We start from the raw sequence: 17,644 nt of genomic DNA on the forward strand, positions 1-17,644 counted from the left end.
TACATTTCAGCGCCATTTTAGTAGTCAAGTCAAGTTTATTTGTCACATACACATACACGATGTGCAGTGAAATGAAAGTGGCAATGCCTGCGGATTGTGCACAAAAAAGAATTACAGTTACAGCATATAAATAAAGTTAATAAGTTACTATAGTGTAGACAAAAATTTAGTCTCTGGGGTTATAAAAGTTGACAGTCCTGATGGCCGGTGGGAAGAAACTCCGTCTCATTCTCTCCGTTTTCAAAGGCAGCATCCGTGTGCTAGACTGGGCAATGTTTACAACTCTGCAATTTCTTCGTATATAAAATGTTTGCAAACGATTTTTTTTTTGAACAAAGTTTATTTCTGATATTTTATTAATACGGCTTTGACAATTCAATGCATGAACGCAATAGTGCTGATCAAGATCAAGATAGCTTTATTTGTCATCCAATATTGGACGAAATTCGATATCCCCCCATCCATAATACCATTCAGAGGGTATACAACTTAAGATATGCAAGGAAAATAAGTAAATAAATAAACATAAGCATTTTTTAAAAAGACAAAGTTTAAAAAAAGATTAACAAAAAAAACACCAAAAAAATTTAACATATTTTTTTAAAAATATAAATTGTTAGAGGTTTAAAGCAGTACACCATATTATCTAGGGCACTAACACACATAAAAACAGAGAAGAGGGAAGCAGAAAATTCGGAATGTTAAGACTAGGTTACTAGGTTAAGACTAAGTTTACTAGGTTAATTCCCAGAATGGCGGGACTGTCATATGTTGAAAGACTGGAGCAACTAGGCTTGTATACACTGGAATTTAGAAGGGTGAGAGGGGATCTTATCGAAACGTATAAGATTATTAAGGGGTTGGACAAGTTAGATGCAGGAAACATGTTCCCAATGTTGGGGGAGTCCAGAACAAGGGGCCACAGTTTAAGAATAAGGGGTAGGCCATTTAGAACGGAGATGAGGAAAAACTTTTTCAGTCAGAGAGTTGTGAATCTGTGGAATTCTCTGCCTCAGAAGGCAGTGGAGGCCAATTCTCTGAATGCATTCAAGAAAGAGCTAGATAGAGCTCTTAAGGATAGTGGAGTCAGGGGGTATGGGGAGAAGGCAGGGACGGGGTACTGATTGAGAATGATCAGCCATGATCACATTGAATGGCGATGCTGGCTCGAATGGCCTACTCCTGCACCTATTGTCTATTGTCTATTGTCATATCAGGGTCCTTTCTAATACTTCAATTCCACTCTTAATTACATACACACATATCAAAGACTCCACTCAACTATAAAATGATCAGAGCCTAAAGCATCAATACAACTAAGAAAAGGTTGCCATATCAATGCAAACGATTATTTTTGTTCAACTTCTTGGGTAAATTGATAGTTGACATTTATAATTATTTCTTGAAGAGTTGCTGCTTCGTGATCTTTTAACTTTGGATGTTACTGATTGAATATTTGCTCTAGAGATCCACTCTGTATCAGGCCAATTGATCATATGTAATTAACTGTTCTTCTTTGCTTTCTCTGTTAATTTTAATTTCACCTCCATGAGCTGTATCTCTTTTTGTTTTAATTTAAAAAGTCATGGAAGCAGAGATTAGGCATTTGCAAACAATAGAACTCTACTGTATCCATAATATAATTGAAAGTACATTTAACTTTATACTTAGAGCCAAGAAAATTTGAATTGGTGAATTGATTAGTTAACAACCCTTGACAGCCACTAAAATGACCAATGCTGCCTGGCGTGGTACAGAAGCATGAATCCAATTCAAATAGACACAGTGGTTGGGGCTCTTCTTCAGACAAGGGGGGGAAAGGTGAAGAGCTGGAATAAATCAGGACCTGATCTTTTCATTGGTTAGCTGATATGCGAAACAGTGCAACCCTGTGCATCTCGCAAAGTGATGTAAATCTTACCATGAATGACAGAAATAAAAAGTGTTATCCTTCTTTATGAAGTTCATTTTTGAATGATGTCAAATTGAAGGGGGTTGGTGCAATATACTGCTTACCCACAAATGTGTCCTTATGAGATATTCACATTTGAAAAATCCATAAATCATGTCTAAAGCTAGCACTTCTATATCAGTGTAGGTATGTATGCATTACATTTTATTACACTAATATAGAATGAAAAGAATGAAAAAAATATGTTGTAGTGGCCTGGCGGAGGCCAGAGGAAAGGCTGGTTTAGTTAAAGGTCTTTATTTAGCTGTGAGCTCCTACTCACAGCGAAGTCCACCTCGGGATAAACCACACCTCCCAACGGGCTGACCTTTAACCCCTTAAGCCTATCCGTCAAGTGACGAGGTGGCTGACCCAAGGGGTGGCCTGATCCCCAGGGACCGCCACAGGACCCCCCCCCCCCCCCCAAGAACCGGAGGGACAAAGCGGACAGGAGGGCGCACGAGGCGACCAGCCCGGGGATGCACCACGCCCGGCGCAGGGACCGGCGACCGACCGACAGGTCTCACTGCGACCCCCCATGTCCAGGACAAAAGTGGCCGAGCCGTGTTGCAGGACCCGGGTGGGGCCCTCGTACGGCCGCTGGAGAGGTGACCGATGAGGGTCCCTGCGCAGGAAAACAAACTGGCAGTCCTCCAGAGCAGCAGGGACGTGCGGATGGAAGGTCCCATGACGCGACGTGGGCACAGGCGCCAGCCTGCCCACTGTCTGCCGAAGACGTTGCAGGGCATCCGAAGGCAGCTCCACTCGACCCTGCGCCGGTGGGATGAACTCCCCGGGAACCATCAAAGGTTCACCAACTCGGCGGAGGAGGAGGCCAAGTCCTCCTTGGGTGCGGTGCGGATCCCCAGCAAAACCCAGGGCAGGGCGTCCACCCACTCTGGGTCCGTGAGCCGAGCCTTCAGGGCAGCCTTCAGCTGGCGGTGAAAGCGTTCCACCAACCCATTCGCCTGTGGATGGTATGCCGTAGTGTGGTGTAGGCGGACTCCCAGGAGGCGTGCCATAGCCGACCACAGTTCCGAAGTAAACTGCGGCCCCCGGTCGGATGTAATGTCCAGTGGCACCCCGAACCGGGCGATCCAGTGCGCCGCCAAGGCCCGAGCGCAGGTGGCCGTCGAGGTGTCCGCCAGCGGAATGGCTTCCGGCCACCGCGTGAAGCGATCGACCACGGTGAAGAGGTGTGTCATGCCCCGGGACGGCGGCAGCGGCCCCACGATGTCCACATGAATGCGGTCGAACCGCTGTCTAGGGACACCGAACTCCTGCAGAGGCGCACGCACGTGTCTCTGGATCTTGGCGGTCTGGCACGGGATGCAGGTGCGTGCCCAGTGTGCAGCCCGTGCAACTTGAAGCGGGAGGCTACGAGGGCCACCGTCGCCCGAACGGAGAGATGAGACAGCCCGTGGAGCACCTCGAAAACCCTGCGCCGCCAGACGACGGGGACGATGGGCCGCGGCAGGCCAGTGGAGGTGTCGCACAACAGCGTTGCGTCCCCGGGGCCACAGACAATGTCCTCTAGCTGCAGGCCCCACACGGCCGTGCGATAGGCGGCCATCTCCTCGTCCCCCAGCTGTGCGGCTGCTAGGGTGGAATAGTCAATACCCCCGGCCATTTGTAGAACGGCGTGGACAATGGAGTCTTGGCCTTTATTGCCAGGGGGATAGAGTATAAAAGTAGGGAGGTGTTGCTGCAGCTGTATACAGTATTGGTAAGACCGCATTTGGAATACTGTGTGCAGTTTTGGTGTCCATATTTAAGAAAGGATGTACTTGCTCTGGAGGCAGTGCAGAGGTTTACACGGTTAATTCCAGGGATGAGGGGGTTGACATGTGAGGAAAGGTTAAGTAGGTTGGGACTTTTCTCATTGGAGTTCAGAAGAATGAGAGGCGATCTTATTGAAACGTATAAGATCGTGAGGGGCCTTGATCGGGTGGATGCGCTAAAGATGTTTCCGATGATCGGGGAGACCAGAACTAGGGGGCATAGTCTTAGAATAAGAGGGGGCTCTTTTAAAACTGAGATGAGGAGAAGCTTCTTCACTCAGAGGGTGGTTAGTCTGTGGAATTCGCTGCCTCAGGGAGCTGTGGATGCAGGAACGTTAAATAAATTTAAAACAGGAATAGATTGTTTTTTAATGGACAAGGGAATTAGGGGTTACGGGGAGCGGGCAGGGAAGTGGACATGAGCTATGGTTAGTATAGTAAGACCTGAGTAATCTCCTGGACAAGTTCCGATCGCTTAGCTTGGGGTCGGAGAGGAATTTCCCGGATTTTTCCCCCAAATTGGCCTGGAGATCACACGGTTCTTTTGGGTGGGAAGAAGGGCGATAGTGGGAAGGGGGTTGGGGTAGGATCAACCATGATCGTATTGAATGGCGGAGCGGGCTCGAGGGGCCGGTTGGCCTACTCCTGCTCCTACTTTCTTGTGTTCTTGTGTTTCTTGTGTTCTTGTGTTGACCGCGGGTCTAGACAGGGCATCGGCCACCCTGTTGTTCTTGCCCTCCACGTAACGGATTTAGGTGGTGTACTCGGACACGTATGCCAACTGCCTCTGCTGCCGCTCAGACCACGGATCCGAAACCTTGGCGAACGCAAAGGTGAGTGGCTTGTGGTCTGTAAATGCGGTGAAGGGTCTCCCCTCCAGGAAGTACCGAAGGTGGCGTACGCCGAGGTAGAAGGCGAGGAGCTCACGGTCGAACGCGCTGTAACGCCGTTGGGCCCCGCTGAGGTGCCTGCTAAAGAAAGCGTGTGGCCGCCAACACCCGTCGATGTGCTGCTCCAGCACCGCACCGACCGCCACCTCAGAAGCGTCCACGGTCAGGGCGGTTGGGGCATCCTCCTTGGGATGGACGAGCATCGTGGCCCCGGCCAGGGCCTCCTTGGCGTGCTGAAACGCTGCTCCTGCTACGTCGTCCCACTCGACCTCCTTGCGACGACCAGCCATGAGGTGGAAGAGTGGGCGCATTGTTCCGGCTACCGCCGGCAGGAAGCGGTGATAAAAGGAGACCATCCCCACAAATTCCTGCAGGCCCTTGACCGTGGTCGGTCGGGGGAACCGGCGGACAGCGTCCACCCTGTCCGGAAGAGGAACCACCCCTTGTGGGGTCACCCGATGGCCGAGGAAAACGATGGCCGTCACTCCAAAACGGCACTTGGACGTGTTGATGGACAACCCCTACTCGCTGAGGCGCTGACACAGCTGGCGGAGGTGGGTGCAGTGCTCCTGCCTCGAGCGACTGGCCACGAGTACGTCGTCCAAGTAAACAAACACAAAGTCTAGGCCACGGCACACACAGTCCATAAGCCGTTGGAAGGCCTGTGCGGCGTTCTTCAACCCGAACGGCATCCGTAAAAACTCGAACAGGCCAAACGGAGTGATGATGTCAGTCTTGGGGATGTCATCGGGGTGGACCGGGATTTGATTGTACCCGCGCACCAGGTCCACCTTGGAGAACACGGATGCTCCGGCCAGGTGGGCATTAAAGTCCTGGATGTGCGGGACCAGATACCTGTCGGCGACGGTCGCGTCATTCAAGCGCCGATAGTCCCCACATGGGCGCCAGCCCCCGTCCACCTTAGGGACCAAGTGGAGTGGTGACGCCCACGGGCTATCGGGGAGGCGCACGATGCCCATTGATTCCATCCGACGGAACTCCTCCCGAGCTAGACGGAGCTTGTCTGGAGCGAGACGCCGTTAAGGGCGAGCTTGCGGAGCCCGTAAGTGCTGATGGGGCTCCCGTTCGCTGCAGTGAGGAGGAGGGGGCCGCGTTTGCCCGCATGGATATCGGCGGTGGAAGGAGGTAGGACGCTCACCTCTGCTCCAGTGTCCACGAGGAACTGACCCCCGGTGCGGTGATCCCGAGCGAACACGCGATGGATCTGGCCGGCCGCCGAAGGAATCACTGACGGCCGGCCCCTGCGTTTCCCGGAAAGGCACAAGGTGGGCGACATTGTTTTGCATTGTTTTGCTGACCTCTACCGGACCTAGGCCAGATGACAACTCTCGGACACCTCTTCCTACCTTTCCCTAGACCATGACCCCACCGATAAACACCAGACCTCTATCAGCAGCACCATCATCTCTGGCGATCTACCCCCCAGTGCCTCCAATCTCATAGTTCCCCAGCCCCGCACGGCCCGATTCTACCTCCTACCCAAAATCCACAAACATAACTGTCCCGGCAGACCCATTGTCTCTGCCTGCTCATGCCCCACCGAACTTATCTCTACCTACCTCGACTCCATCCTATCCCCCCTGGTTAAATCCCTCCCCACCTACGTCCAAGACATCTCACACGCTCTCCATCTCCTCGATAACTTCCGGTTTCCAGGCCCCCACTCCCTCATCTTCACCATGGATATCCAGTCACTCTACACTTCCATCCCCCACAAGGGTGGTCTCGAAGCCCTCCGTTTCTTCCTCGACCGTAGAACCAGCAAATCCCCATCGACCAACACTCTCCTCCGCCTAGCAGAGCTGGTTCTTACCCTCAACAACTTCTCCTTTGACTCCTCCCACTTCCTCCAAACCAGAGGCGTAGCTATGGGCACTCGCATGGGCCCTAGCTACGCCTGCCTCTTTGTCGGGTGCGTCGAACAATCCCTGTTCCAGACGTACACCGGCCCCATCCCCGAACTCTACCTCCGCTACATCGACGACTGCATTGGTGCTACCTTTTGCACCCATGCAGAACTCACTGACTTTATACACTTCACCTCCAATTTCCATCCTGCCCTTAAATATACCTGGACTATCTCTGACATCTCCCTCCCGTTTCTGGACCTCACCATCTCCATCACAGGAGACAGACTAGTGACGGACATTTACTACAAACCCACCGACTCGCACAGCTATCTGGACTACACTTCTTCCCACCCGGTCCCCTGCAAAAAGTCTATCCCCTACTCCCAATTCCTCCGTCTATGCCGCATCTGCGCCCGGGATGAGGTGTTTCACACTAGGGCTTCCGAGATGTCCTCGTTCTTCAGAAAAAGGGGCTTCCCCTCCTCCATTATAGATGAGGCTCTCACTAGGGTCTCTTCTACATCCCGCAGCTCCGCTCTTGCTCCCCCTCCCCCCACTCGCAACAAGGACAGGATCCCCCTCGTTCTCACCTTCCACCCCACCAGCCAGCGGATCCAACATATCATCCACCAACATTTCCGTCACCTACAACGGGACCGCACCACTGGCCATATCTTCCCATCCCCTCCCCTCTCGGCATTCCGCAGAGACCGTTCCCTCCGTAACTCCCTGGTCCACTCGTCCCTTCCTACCCAAACCACCCCAACCCCGGGCACTTTCCCCTGCAACCGCACGAGATGCAACACCTGTCCCTTTACCTCCCCCCTCAACTCCATCAAAGGACCCAAACAGTCTTTCCAGGTGAGACAGAGGTTCACCTGCACCTCCTCCAACCTCATCTATTGCATCCGCTGCTCTAGATGTCAACTTATTTATATCGGCGAAACCAAGCGCAGCCTCGGCGATCACTTCGCTGAACACCTGCGCTCGGTCCGCATTAACGCAACTGATCTCCCGGTGGCCCAGCACTTTAACTCCCCCTCCCATTCCCAGTCTGACCTCTCTGTCATGGGCCTCCTCCAGTGCCATAGTGAGGCCCGCCGGAAATTGGAGGAGCAGCACCTCATATTTCGCCTGGGCAGTTTGAAGCCGGTGGTATGAACATCGACTTCTCCAACTTCAGATAGTTCCTCTGTCCCTCCCTTCCCCTCCTCCTTCCCAGATCTCCCTCTATCTTCCTGTCTCCACCTATATCCTTCCTTTGTCCCACCCCCGACATCAGTCTGAAGAAGGGTCTCGACCCGAAACGTCACCCATTCCTTCTCTCCCGAGATGCTGCCTGACCTGCTGAGTTACTCCAGCATTTTGTGAATAAATCGATTTGTACCAGCATCTGCAGTTTTTTTCTTATACTGTCCCGGCAGACCCATTGTCTCTGCCTGCTCATGCCCCACCGAACTTATTTCTACCTACCTCGACTCCATCCTATCCCCCCTGGTTAAATCCCTCCCCACCTACGTCCAAGACATCTCACACGCTCTCCATCTCCTGGATAACTTCCGGTTCCCAGGCCCCCACTCCCTCATCTTCACCATGGATATCCAGTCACTCTACACTTCCATCCCCCACAAGGATGGTCTCGAAGCCCTCCGTTTCTTCCTCGACCGTAGAACCAGCCAATCCCCATCGACCAACACTCTCCTCCGCCTAGCAGAGCTGGTTCTTACCCTCAACAACTTCTCCTTTGACTCCTCCCACTTCCTCCAAACCAGAGGCGTAGCTATGGGCACTCGCATGGGCCCTAGCTACGCCTGCCTCTTTGTCGGGTACGTCGAACAATCCCTGTTCCAGACGTACACCGGCCCCATCCCCGAACTCTACCTCCGCTACATCGACGACTGCATTGGTGCTACCTTTTGCACCCATGCAGAACTCACTGACTTTATACACTTCACCTCCAATTTCCATCCTGCCCTTAAATATACCTGGACTATCTCTGACATCTCCCTCCCGTTTCTGGACCTCACCATCTCCATCACAGGAGACAGACTAGTGACGGACATTTACTACAAGCCCACCGACTCGCACAGCTATCTGGACTACACTTCTTCCCACCCGGTCCCCTGCAAAAAGTCTATCCCCTACTCCCAATTCCTCCGTCTACGCCGCATCTGCGCCCGGGATGAGGTGTTTCACACTAGGGCTTCCGAGATGTCCTCGTTCTTCAGAAAAAGGGGCTTCCCCTCCTCCATTATAAATGAGGCTCTCACTAGGGTCTCTTCTACATCCCGCAGCTCCGCTCTTGCTCCCCCTCCCCCCACTCGCAACAAGGACAGGATCCCCCTCGTTCTCACCTTCCACCCCACCAGCCAGCGGATCCAACATATCATCCACCAACATTTCCGTCACCTACAACGGGACCCCACCACTGGCCATATCTTCCCATCCCCTCCCCTCTCGGCATTCCGCAGAGACCGTTCCCTCCGTAACTCCCTGGTCCACTCGTCCCTTCCTACCCAAACCACCCCAACCCCGGGCACTTTCCCCTGCAACCGCACGAGATGCAACACCTGTCCCTTTACCTCCCCCCTCAACTCCATCCAAGGACCCAAACAGTCTTTCCAGGTGAGACAGAGGTTCACCTGCACCTCCTCCAACCTCATCTATTGCATCCGCTGCTCTAGATGTCAACTTATCTATATCGGCGAAACCAAGCGCAGGCTCGGCGATCACTTCGCTGAACACCTGCGCTCGGTCCGCATTAACGCAACTGATCTCCCGGTGGCCCAGCACTTTAACTCCCCCTCCCATTCCCAGTCTGACCTCTCTGTCATGGGCCTCCTCCAGTGCCATAGTGAGGCCCGCCGGAAATTGGAGGAGCAGCACCTCATATTTCGCCTGGGCAGTTTGAAGCCCGGTGGTATGAACATCGACTTCTCCAACTTCAGATAGTTCCTCTGTCCCTCCCTTCCCCTCCTCCTTCCCAGATCTCCCTCTATCTTCCTGTCTCCACCTATATCCTTCCTTTGTCCCACCCCCGACATCAGTCTGAAGAAGGGTCTCGACCCGAAACGTCACCCATTCCTTCTCTCCCGAGATGCTGCCTGACCTGCTGAGTTACTCCAGCATTTTGTGAATAAATCGATTTGTACCAGCATCTGCAGTTTTTTTCTTATACTGTCCCGGCAGACCCATTGTCTCTGCCTGCTCATGCCCCACCGAACTTATTTCTACCTACCTCGACTCCATCCTATCCCCCCTGGTTAAATCCCTCCCCACCTACGTCCAAGACACCTCACACGCTCTCCATCTCCTGGATAACTTCCGGTTCCCAGGCCCCCACTCCCTCATCTTCACCATGGATATCCAGTCACTCTACACTTCCATCCCCCACAAGGATGGTCTCGAAGCCCTCCGTTTCTTCCTCGACCGTAGAACCAGCCAATCCCCATCGACCAACACTCTCCTCCGCCTAGCAGAGCTGGTTCTTACCCTCAACAACTTCTCCTTTGACTCCTCCCACTTCCTCCAAACCAGAGGCGTAGCTATGGGCACTCGCATGGGCCCTAGCTACGCCTGCCTCTTTGTCGGGTACGTCGAACAATCCCTGTTCCAGACGTACACCGGCCCCATCCCCGAACTCTACCTCCGCTACATCGACGACTGCATTGGTCTACCTCTTGCACCCACGCAGAACTCACTGACTTCATACATTTCACCACCAATTTCCATCCTGCCCTTAAATATACCTGGACTATCTCTGACATCTCCCTCCCGTTTCTGGACCTCACCATCTCCATCACAGGAGACAGACTAGTGACAGACATTTACTATAAATCCACTGACTCACACAGCGATCTGGATTACACTTCTTCCCACCCGGTCCCCTGCAAAAAGTCTATCCCCTACTCTCAATTCCTCCGTCTACGCCGCATCTGCGCCCGGGATGAGGTGTTTCACACTAGGGCTTCCGAGATGTCCTCGTTCTTCAGGAAACGGGGCTTCCCCTCCTCCATTATAGATGAGGCTCTCACTAGGGTCTCTTCTACATCCCGCAGCTCCGCTCTTGCTCCCCCTCCCCCCACTCGCAACAAGGACAGAATCCCCCTCGTTCTCACCTTCCACCCCACCAGCCAGCGGATCCAACATATCATCCACCAACATTTCCGTCACCTACAACGGGACCCCACCACTGGCCATATCTTCCCATCCCCTCCCCTCTCTGCGTTCAGTAGAGACCGTTCCCTCCGTAACTCCCTGGTCCACTCGTCCCTTCCTACCCAAACCACCCCATCTCCGGGCACTTTCCCTTGCAACCGCACGAGATGCAACACCTGTCCCTTTACCTCCCCCCTCAACTCCATCCAAGGACCCAAACAGTCTTTCCAGGTGAGACAGAGGTTCACCTGCACCTCCTCCAACCTCATCTATTGCATCCGCTGCTCCAGATGTCAAATTATTTACATCGGCGAAACCAAGCGCAGGCTCGGCGATCGCTTCGCTCAACACCTGCGCTCGGTCCGCATTAACCAAACTGATCTCCCGGTGGCTGAGCACTTCAACTCCCCCTCCCATTCCCAGTCTGACCTTTCTGTCATGGGCTTCCTCCAGTGCCATAGTGAGGCCCACCGGAAATTGGAGGAACAGCACCTCATATTTCGCCTGGGCAGTTTGCAGCCCAGTGGTATGAACATCGACTTCTCCAACTTTAGATAGTTCCTCTGTCCCTCTCTTCCCCTCCCCTTCCCAGATCTCCCTCTATCTTCCTGTCTGCACCTATAATCCTTCTTTTGTCCCGCCCCCCCTGACATCAGTCTGAAGAAGGGTCTCGACCCGAAACGTCACCCATTCCTTTTCTCCCGAGATGCTGCCTGACCCGCTGAGTTACTCCAGCATTTTGTGAATAAATTGTATTGCATTCAGTCCCCAGCGACGGTGATAATAGCACCAGCCCCCTCTGCTGGTGTCCGGTGGTGGTGCAGACTGGGATGCCCACCAGCGGTACGGGAGGTGGTGTTGACTGTGCTGACCACTGATGGTGTCGGAAGGAACTCCAGGAGGCCATCCGTGCTCGTAACTCGAGCTGCCTCGCTGAGGCCGAACCTCCTGATAAGCAGGCCCTTGAGGCCCGCATATTTGTTAGCCGCCGGGGGGGGTGGGGTCTAGTAGGGCTTTACTCGCCTTGCAGTCTCCTGGTCCAGGGCGCCAAACTGTGCCTCTGCCTGCTGGAACCAGATCTCAGGCTCTTCGGTCCACAAGGACGGGTGTCTGAGCTCGACGGCCTTGAGGTCGGCACGACTGGGACGGGGTGGCGTATAATGACGATTCATCGCGACGCGTGATGAACGTCGGGGTCACCAATGTAGTGGCCTGGCGGAGGCCAGAGAAAAGGCTGGACGCCGGGCAGGTTTAGTTAAAGGTCTTTATTTAGCTGTGAGCTCCTACTCACAGCGAAGTCCACCTGGGGATAAACCACACATCCCAACGGGCTGACCTTTAACCCCTTAAGCCTGTCCGTCAAGTGACGATGGGGCTGACCCAAGGAGTGGCCTGATCCCCACAATGTGTTCATAGTTATTTTATTCACAATATTAGGATTTCTGGAAATAAGTTTGATATCACTGATTGTGAATGTGTATGGGTAGGCCCTAATGAAATGTATGTGAGAGAACAGTGATCATGATAGGGAGAGAGAGAGAGAGAGAGAGAGAGAGAGAGAGAGAGAGAGAGAGAGAGAGAGAGAGAGAGAGAGAGAGAGAGAGAGAGAGAGAGAGAGAGAGAGAGAGAGAGAGTTGCTAAGCAAATAATGGAAATCATAAGAAAGGAAAGAAACTATATATATATATACGTCTGTGTGTGTGTGTGTGTGTGTGTGTATATATATATATATATATGGATCATGGATCATATATCTCATGGATCATATATCTCATGGATCAGAAGCAACTTTGATTTAAAGCAACACTCTATTTCTCTCTTCATCTTATTTTTCACATGATGTACATAAATCATAAAGGCGATTCGATATATATATATATATATATATATATGTGTGTTGTGTGTGTGTGTGTGTGTGTGTGTGTGTGTGTGTGTGTGTGTGTGTGTGTGTGTGTGTGTGTGTGTGTGTGTGTGTGTGTGTGTGTGTGTATATGTGTGTTGTGGTGTGTGTGTGTGTGTGTGTGTGTGTGTGTGTGTGTGTGTGTGTGTGTGTGTGTGTGTGTGTGTGTGTGTGTGTGTGTGTGTGTGTGTGTGTGTGTGTGTGTGTGTGTGTGTGTGTGTATCGAATCGCCTTTATGGTTTATGAGACCAAGTTGGGCCCATTGGGCCCGTCCTCGTAGGGTTCCATTGTAACCTGGGGAAATTGCGTTTTTTCTTTAAAATAAATTGTCTGTTGAAAAAAAAAAAGAATCTCAAGGGGGGGGGGGGGGGGGGGGGGAGTGGAGAGGGGAGGGGTGGGTGAGGAGGGGGGGAATGGGGTGGGGGAGACACTGACACCGTCCTGCCAGCGGCCATCTTCTTTCTCCTTCACTGTGGTGCCGTGCTCCTCCAGGGGAGGGGGAGCGCAATTAAAGGCGGTACAGGGAAGGGTAGAGGGTGTGACCGAGGAGCCCTGGACACAAACCCTCTCCTGTATTGGTGTCGCACCCTCAACCCCCCTACTCAATCCCCCTTATCCCCCCATCCCCAGTCTTCCCTCCTCCCCACCGAACACCCTGCCCTCCTCCCCAGTCCCACTCTCCCTCCCATCCCCACTCGCACTCTCCCCACCACCCCCCTTTCCACCACTTTCCCCTCCCCCCACCCCCCCATTCTTTCCTCCCCCAGCCTCACTCCCACTCTCCCCATCCCCCCTTTCTCCTCCACCCTCCCCCTCCCCCCATTCTCTCCCCCCCCCCCCACACTCCCCCCTCCCCGCCAATCTCTTCTCCACTCCCCTCCACCCCCACTCTCACTCTCCCCCACCCCCCCCTCTCTCCTCCACCCCTCCTCCCCCACCTCATCCCCACCCTCCCCTCCACACTCGCCGCACCCCCACTCTCACTGTCCCCCCCCATCCCCACTGTCCCCTCTCCCCCTCCCCCACTGTCTCCCTTCCCCCCACCCGCACTCTCTTCCCCTACCACCACCCCCCCTTCCCCGCCAATCTCTCCTCCCCCAGCCCCACTCTCACTCTCCCCACCCCCCTTTCTCCTCCACCCTCGCCCCACCCCCATTCTCACTCTCCCCCCCCACCCCCACTTCCCCCCACACCCTCTCTCCTCTCCCAGCCTCCCCCTCCTCCCCTACCTCCTCTCCACCCCCTCCTCCCCTTTCACTCTCACTGTACCCTTCCCCCCACCCACCTTCTCCCTCTTTCCCTCCCCCCACTCTTCCCTGACCCCCACTGTTCCTTCCCCCAACCACCCCCTCTTCCCCCAACCACCCCCGCTGACCCCCTCCCCAGTCCCACTCTCCCCCTCCCCCCACTCTCTCCTCACCCACCCCCCCCTCTCTCCTCCCCCCCACCCTCACACCCCTCCCACCCCCACCCTTCCCTCCACCCACTCAGCCCCCACGTCCACTCCCCTCCGTGGAGCCGTTGGCGGCGAAAGGCACTTACCGATCGTGCAGGGAGGAGGGGGGAGCTCCGGAATACTTGAGACGGGCAGCGGAGGTGGGACTGCTCGAGACGGGCAGCGCAGGTGGGACTACTCGAGGCGGCCAGCGCAGGTGGGACTACTCGAGGCGGCCAGCGCAGGTGGGACTACTCGAGGCAGGCCGGCAGGTCTGGGAGAGTGGGGAGGGGGAGAAGCTAGGGGAGAGAGGAGAGAGGCGCGGTGGGAGGCGCGCACAAGATGGCGGAGCGTGAGGAGACCGCCATCTTTCTGAAGTCGTGTGAAAAATAAGATGAAGAGAGAAATAGAGTGTTGCTTTAAATCAAAGTTGCTTCTGATCCATGAGAAGGAACTTTGAGATCTATTTACTCTAATGTAATGTCTAGGAAAAAAACTGCAGATGCTGGTTTAAATCGAAGGTAAACACAAAATGCTGGAGTAACTCAGCCGGGTCAGGCAGCATCTCGGGAGAGAAGGAATGGATGACGTTTTGGACCGAGACCCTTCTTCAGTCTGAAGAAGGGTCTCAACCCGAAACGTCACCCATTCCTTCTCTCCCGAGCTGCTGCCCGACCCGCTGAGTTACTCCAGCATTTTGTGTCAACCTATGTAATGTCTTCCCGCGGTCTAGGCTTAAACTCAGGGGTGACCGGGCTTTTGCGGTTGCAGCTCCTAGACTGTGGAACAGCATCCCTCTCCCCATCAGAACTGCCCCCTCCATCGACTCCTTTAAGTCCAGGTTCAAAACATATTTCTACTCCCTAGCGTTTGAGGCTCATTGAGGAGGCGCTGTGAACTGTTTGCGTGCTACTGTATGTTTTCATATTTTTTTTCTATTGGAACCTAATCAAATGTACAGCACTTTGGTCAACGTGGGTTGTTTTTAAATGTGCTATACAAATAAAATTGACTTGACTTGACTTGACTTGTCTTTTATCTGGAAACTGAGTCTGTAATAAAAGTAAAAAGATAAAAGAAACATAAACTAAAAACTAAATGAAGGATTTTCCAGGGCAGATTCAGCAATGCACAGTTACAGACTAAAGCTTCCCCTATACAGTCTGCAAAACAAGAGTTTCCCTGCGTTTCCTGGACATTGTTTTGGGCGACATTGTTTTGGGCGACATTGTTTTGGGCGACATTGTTTTGGGCGACATTGTTTTGCATTCGGTCCCCAGCGACGGTGATAATGTCCCCTCTGCTGGTGTCCGGTGGTGGTGCAGACTGGGATGCCCACCAGCGACATCCGGTGGCCTCCAGCGGTATGGGAGGTGGTGTTGACCGTGCTGACCACTGGTGGCGTCGGAAGGAACTACAGGAGGCCCTCCCTGCTCATAACCCGAGCTGCCCGCTCGGAACCTCCTGATAAGCAGGCCCTTGAGGCCCGCATATTTGTTAGCCGCCGGGCGGAGGGGGGGGGGGGTGGGGGGGTCAGGTAGGGCTTTACTCGCCTTGCAGCCTCTTGGTCCAGGTCATCAAACAGGTCGAACAAGATCTCAGGATGTTCGGTCCAATAGGACGGGTATCTGAGCTCGACGGCCTCGAGGTCGTCACGACTGGGACGGGGTGGCATATAATGATGATTCATCGCGACGTGTGATGAACGTCGGGGTCACCAATGTAGTGGCCTGGCGGAGGCCAGAGAAAAGGCTGGACGCCGGGCAGGTTTAGTTAAAGGTCTTTACTTAGCTGTGAGCTCCTACTCACAGCGAAGTCAGCCTGGGGATAAACCACACCTCCTAATGGGCTGACCTTTAACCCCTTAAGCCTGTCCGTCAAGTGACGAGGGGGCTGACCCAAGGAGTGGCCTAATATATAGTATAAGAAAATAACTGCAGATGCTGGTACAAATCGATTTATTCACAAAATGCTGGAGTAACTCAGCAGGTCAGACAGCATCTCGGGAGAGAAGGAAGGGGTGACGTTTCGGGTCGAGACCCTTCTTCAGACTGATGTCGGGGGTGGGACAAAGGAAGGATAGAGGTGGAGACAGGAAGATAGAGGGAGATCTGGGAAGGAGGAGGGGAAGGGAGGGACAGAGGAACTATCTAAAGTTCCCCAGGGACCGTCACAATGTGTTCATAGTTATTTTATTCACAATATGAGGATTTCTGGAAATAGGTTTGATGTCACTGATTGTGAATGTGTATGGGTAGGCCCTAATGAAATGTATGTGAGAGAACAGTGATCATGATAGGGAGACCCATGTGCTGAGAAGTGTGTGCATGACTGATATATATATATATATATATAGAGAGAGAGAGAGAGAGAGAGAGAGAGAGAGAGAGAGAGAGAGAGAGAGAGAGAGAGAGATTGCAAGAAAAAGGTTGCTAAGCAAATAATGGAAATCATAAGAAAGAAACTATATATATATATATATATGTGTGTGTGTGTGTGTGTGTGTGTGTATATATATATGGATCATGGATCATATAGCTCATGGATCATGGATCATATATCTCATGGATCAGAAGCAACTTTGATTTAAAGCAACACTCTATTTCTCTCTTCATCTTATTTTTCACATGATGTACATAAACCATAAAGGCGATTCAATATATATATATATATATATTGTGATATCATGAGAGGTAGAGTCATAGGGAGATACATTTCCGCCCGGTGGATGCAACAGGACTACAAACCATCATGGCTGCCAGCAAAAGACTACAAAACCCATAGTCAGCAGGGTTTGAGAGAGAGAGAGAGAGAGAGAGAGTTTTATTTTGTAAGAAGGCAGCAAGCCACAGTTTTATTTTGTAAGAAGGCAGCAAGCCACAGTTTTATTTTGTAAGAAGGCAGCAAGCCACAGTTTTGTTTTGATTCGGTTTTGTGTACCTGTCTGCAAACAATTACGTTTACCTGTTTTTGGAAAAGACTAAATATATGGAATTTAAGTTTGAAAACAAGAACTTTTCTGTCTTCATTTCCGGCACCCACACCTCCCAACCTTCAAGAGAAAAGCTCCCGACCACTCAAGGCATTACAATATATATATATATATATATATATCGAATCGCCTTTATGGTTTATGTATATCATGTGAAAAATAAGACGAAGAGAGAAATAGAGTGTTGCTTTAAATCAAAGTTGCTTCTGATCCATGAGAAGGAACTTTGAGATCTCTTACACACAAACACACACACACACACACACACACACACACACACACACACACACACACACACACACACACACACACACACACACACACACACACACACACACAAACACACATTCATACATTCATATATATAGAGATATATATAATAAGTTAAATTTGTGCAGAGTGTGTGTTTGAGCAATACAAAGGAAACTACACAAAAAGGGGGCTGGGGAGGAAGGATGGGAGGGAAATGGGCAGAAACCATAAGAAATAACAAAATCAGAGAAATTAAGCAGGGGGAAAACATTTAAAAATAAAAACAACAAACATCTGTGAATTGATAGATGAGATATTTTCTGCATTTTAATGGTATCATCACACGTACTGTTCCCCCACGACACTGATTACACTGCGAGAGGCATAGGGAACGACGGGTTTTGCCTACTGAAA

General features: G+C 52.2%; 1 protein-coding gene across 1 annotated transcript in view; it reads right to left on the reverse strand.

Annotated features, from left to right (window-relative positions):
- Window positions 1-15,782, reverse strand: part of eif3g (eukaryotic translation initiation factor 3, subunit G) — a 30,390-nt gene extending 14,608 nt beyond the window's left edge. Inside the window, exon 1 of the mRNA XM_078429584.1 lies at window positions 15,540-15,782. Within this exon, the coding sequence (XP_078285710.1) occupies window positions 15,540-15,676 (137 nt within the window). The 5' untranslated portion in view covers window positions 15,677-15,782. The remainder of the gene's footprint in view (window positions 1-15,539) is intronic.
- Between the last annotated feature and the right edge of the window lie 1,862 nt (window positions 15,783-17,644).

This window comes from Rhinoraja longicauda, chromosome 37, assembly GCF_053455715.1.
Source record: "Rhinoraja longicauda isolate Sanriku21f chromosome 37, sRhiLon1.1, whole genome shotgun sequence".
In the NCBI taxonomy this organism is placed as follows: Eukaryota; Metazoa; Chordata; class Chondrichthyes; order Rajiformes; family Arhynchobatidae; genus Rhinoraja; species Rhinoraja longicauda.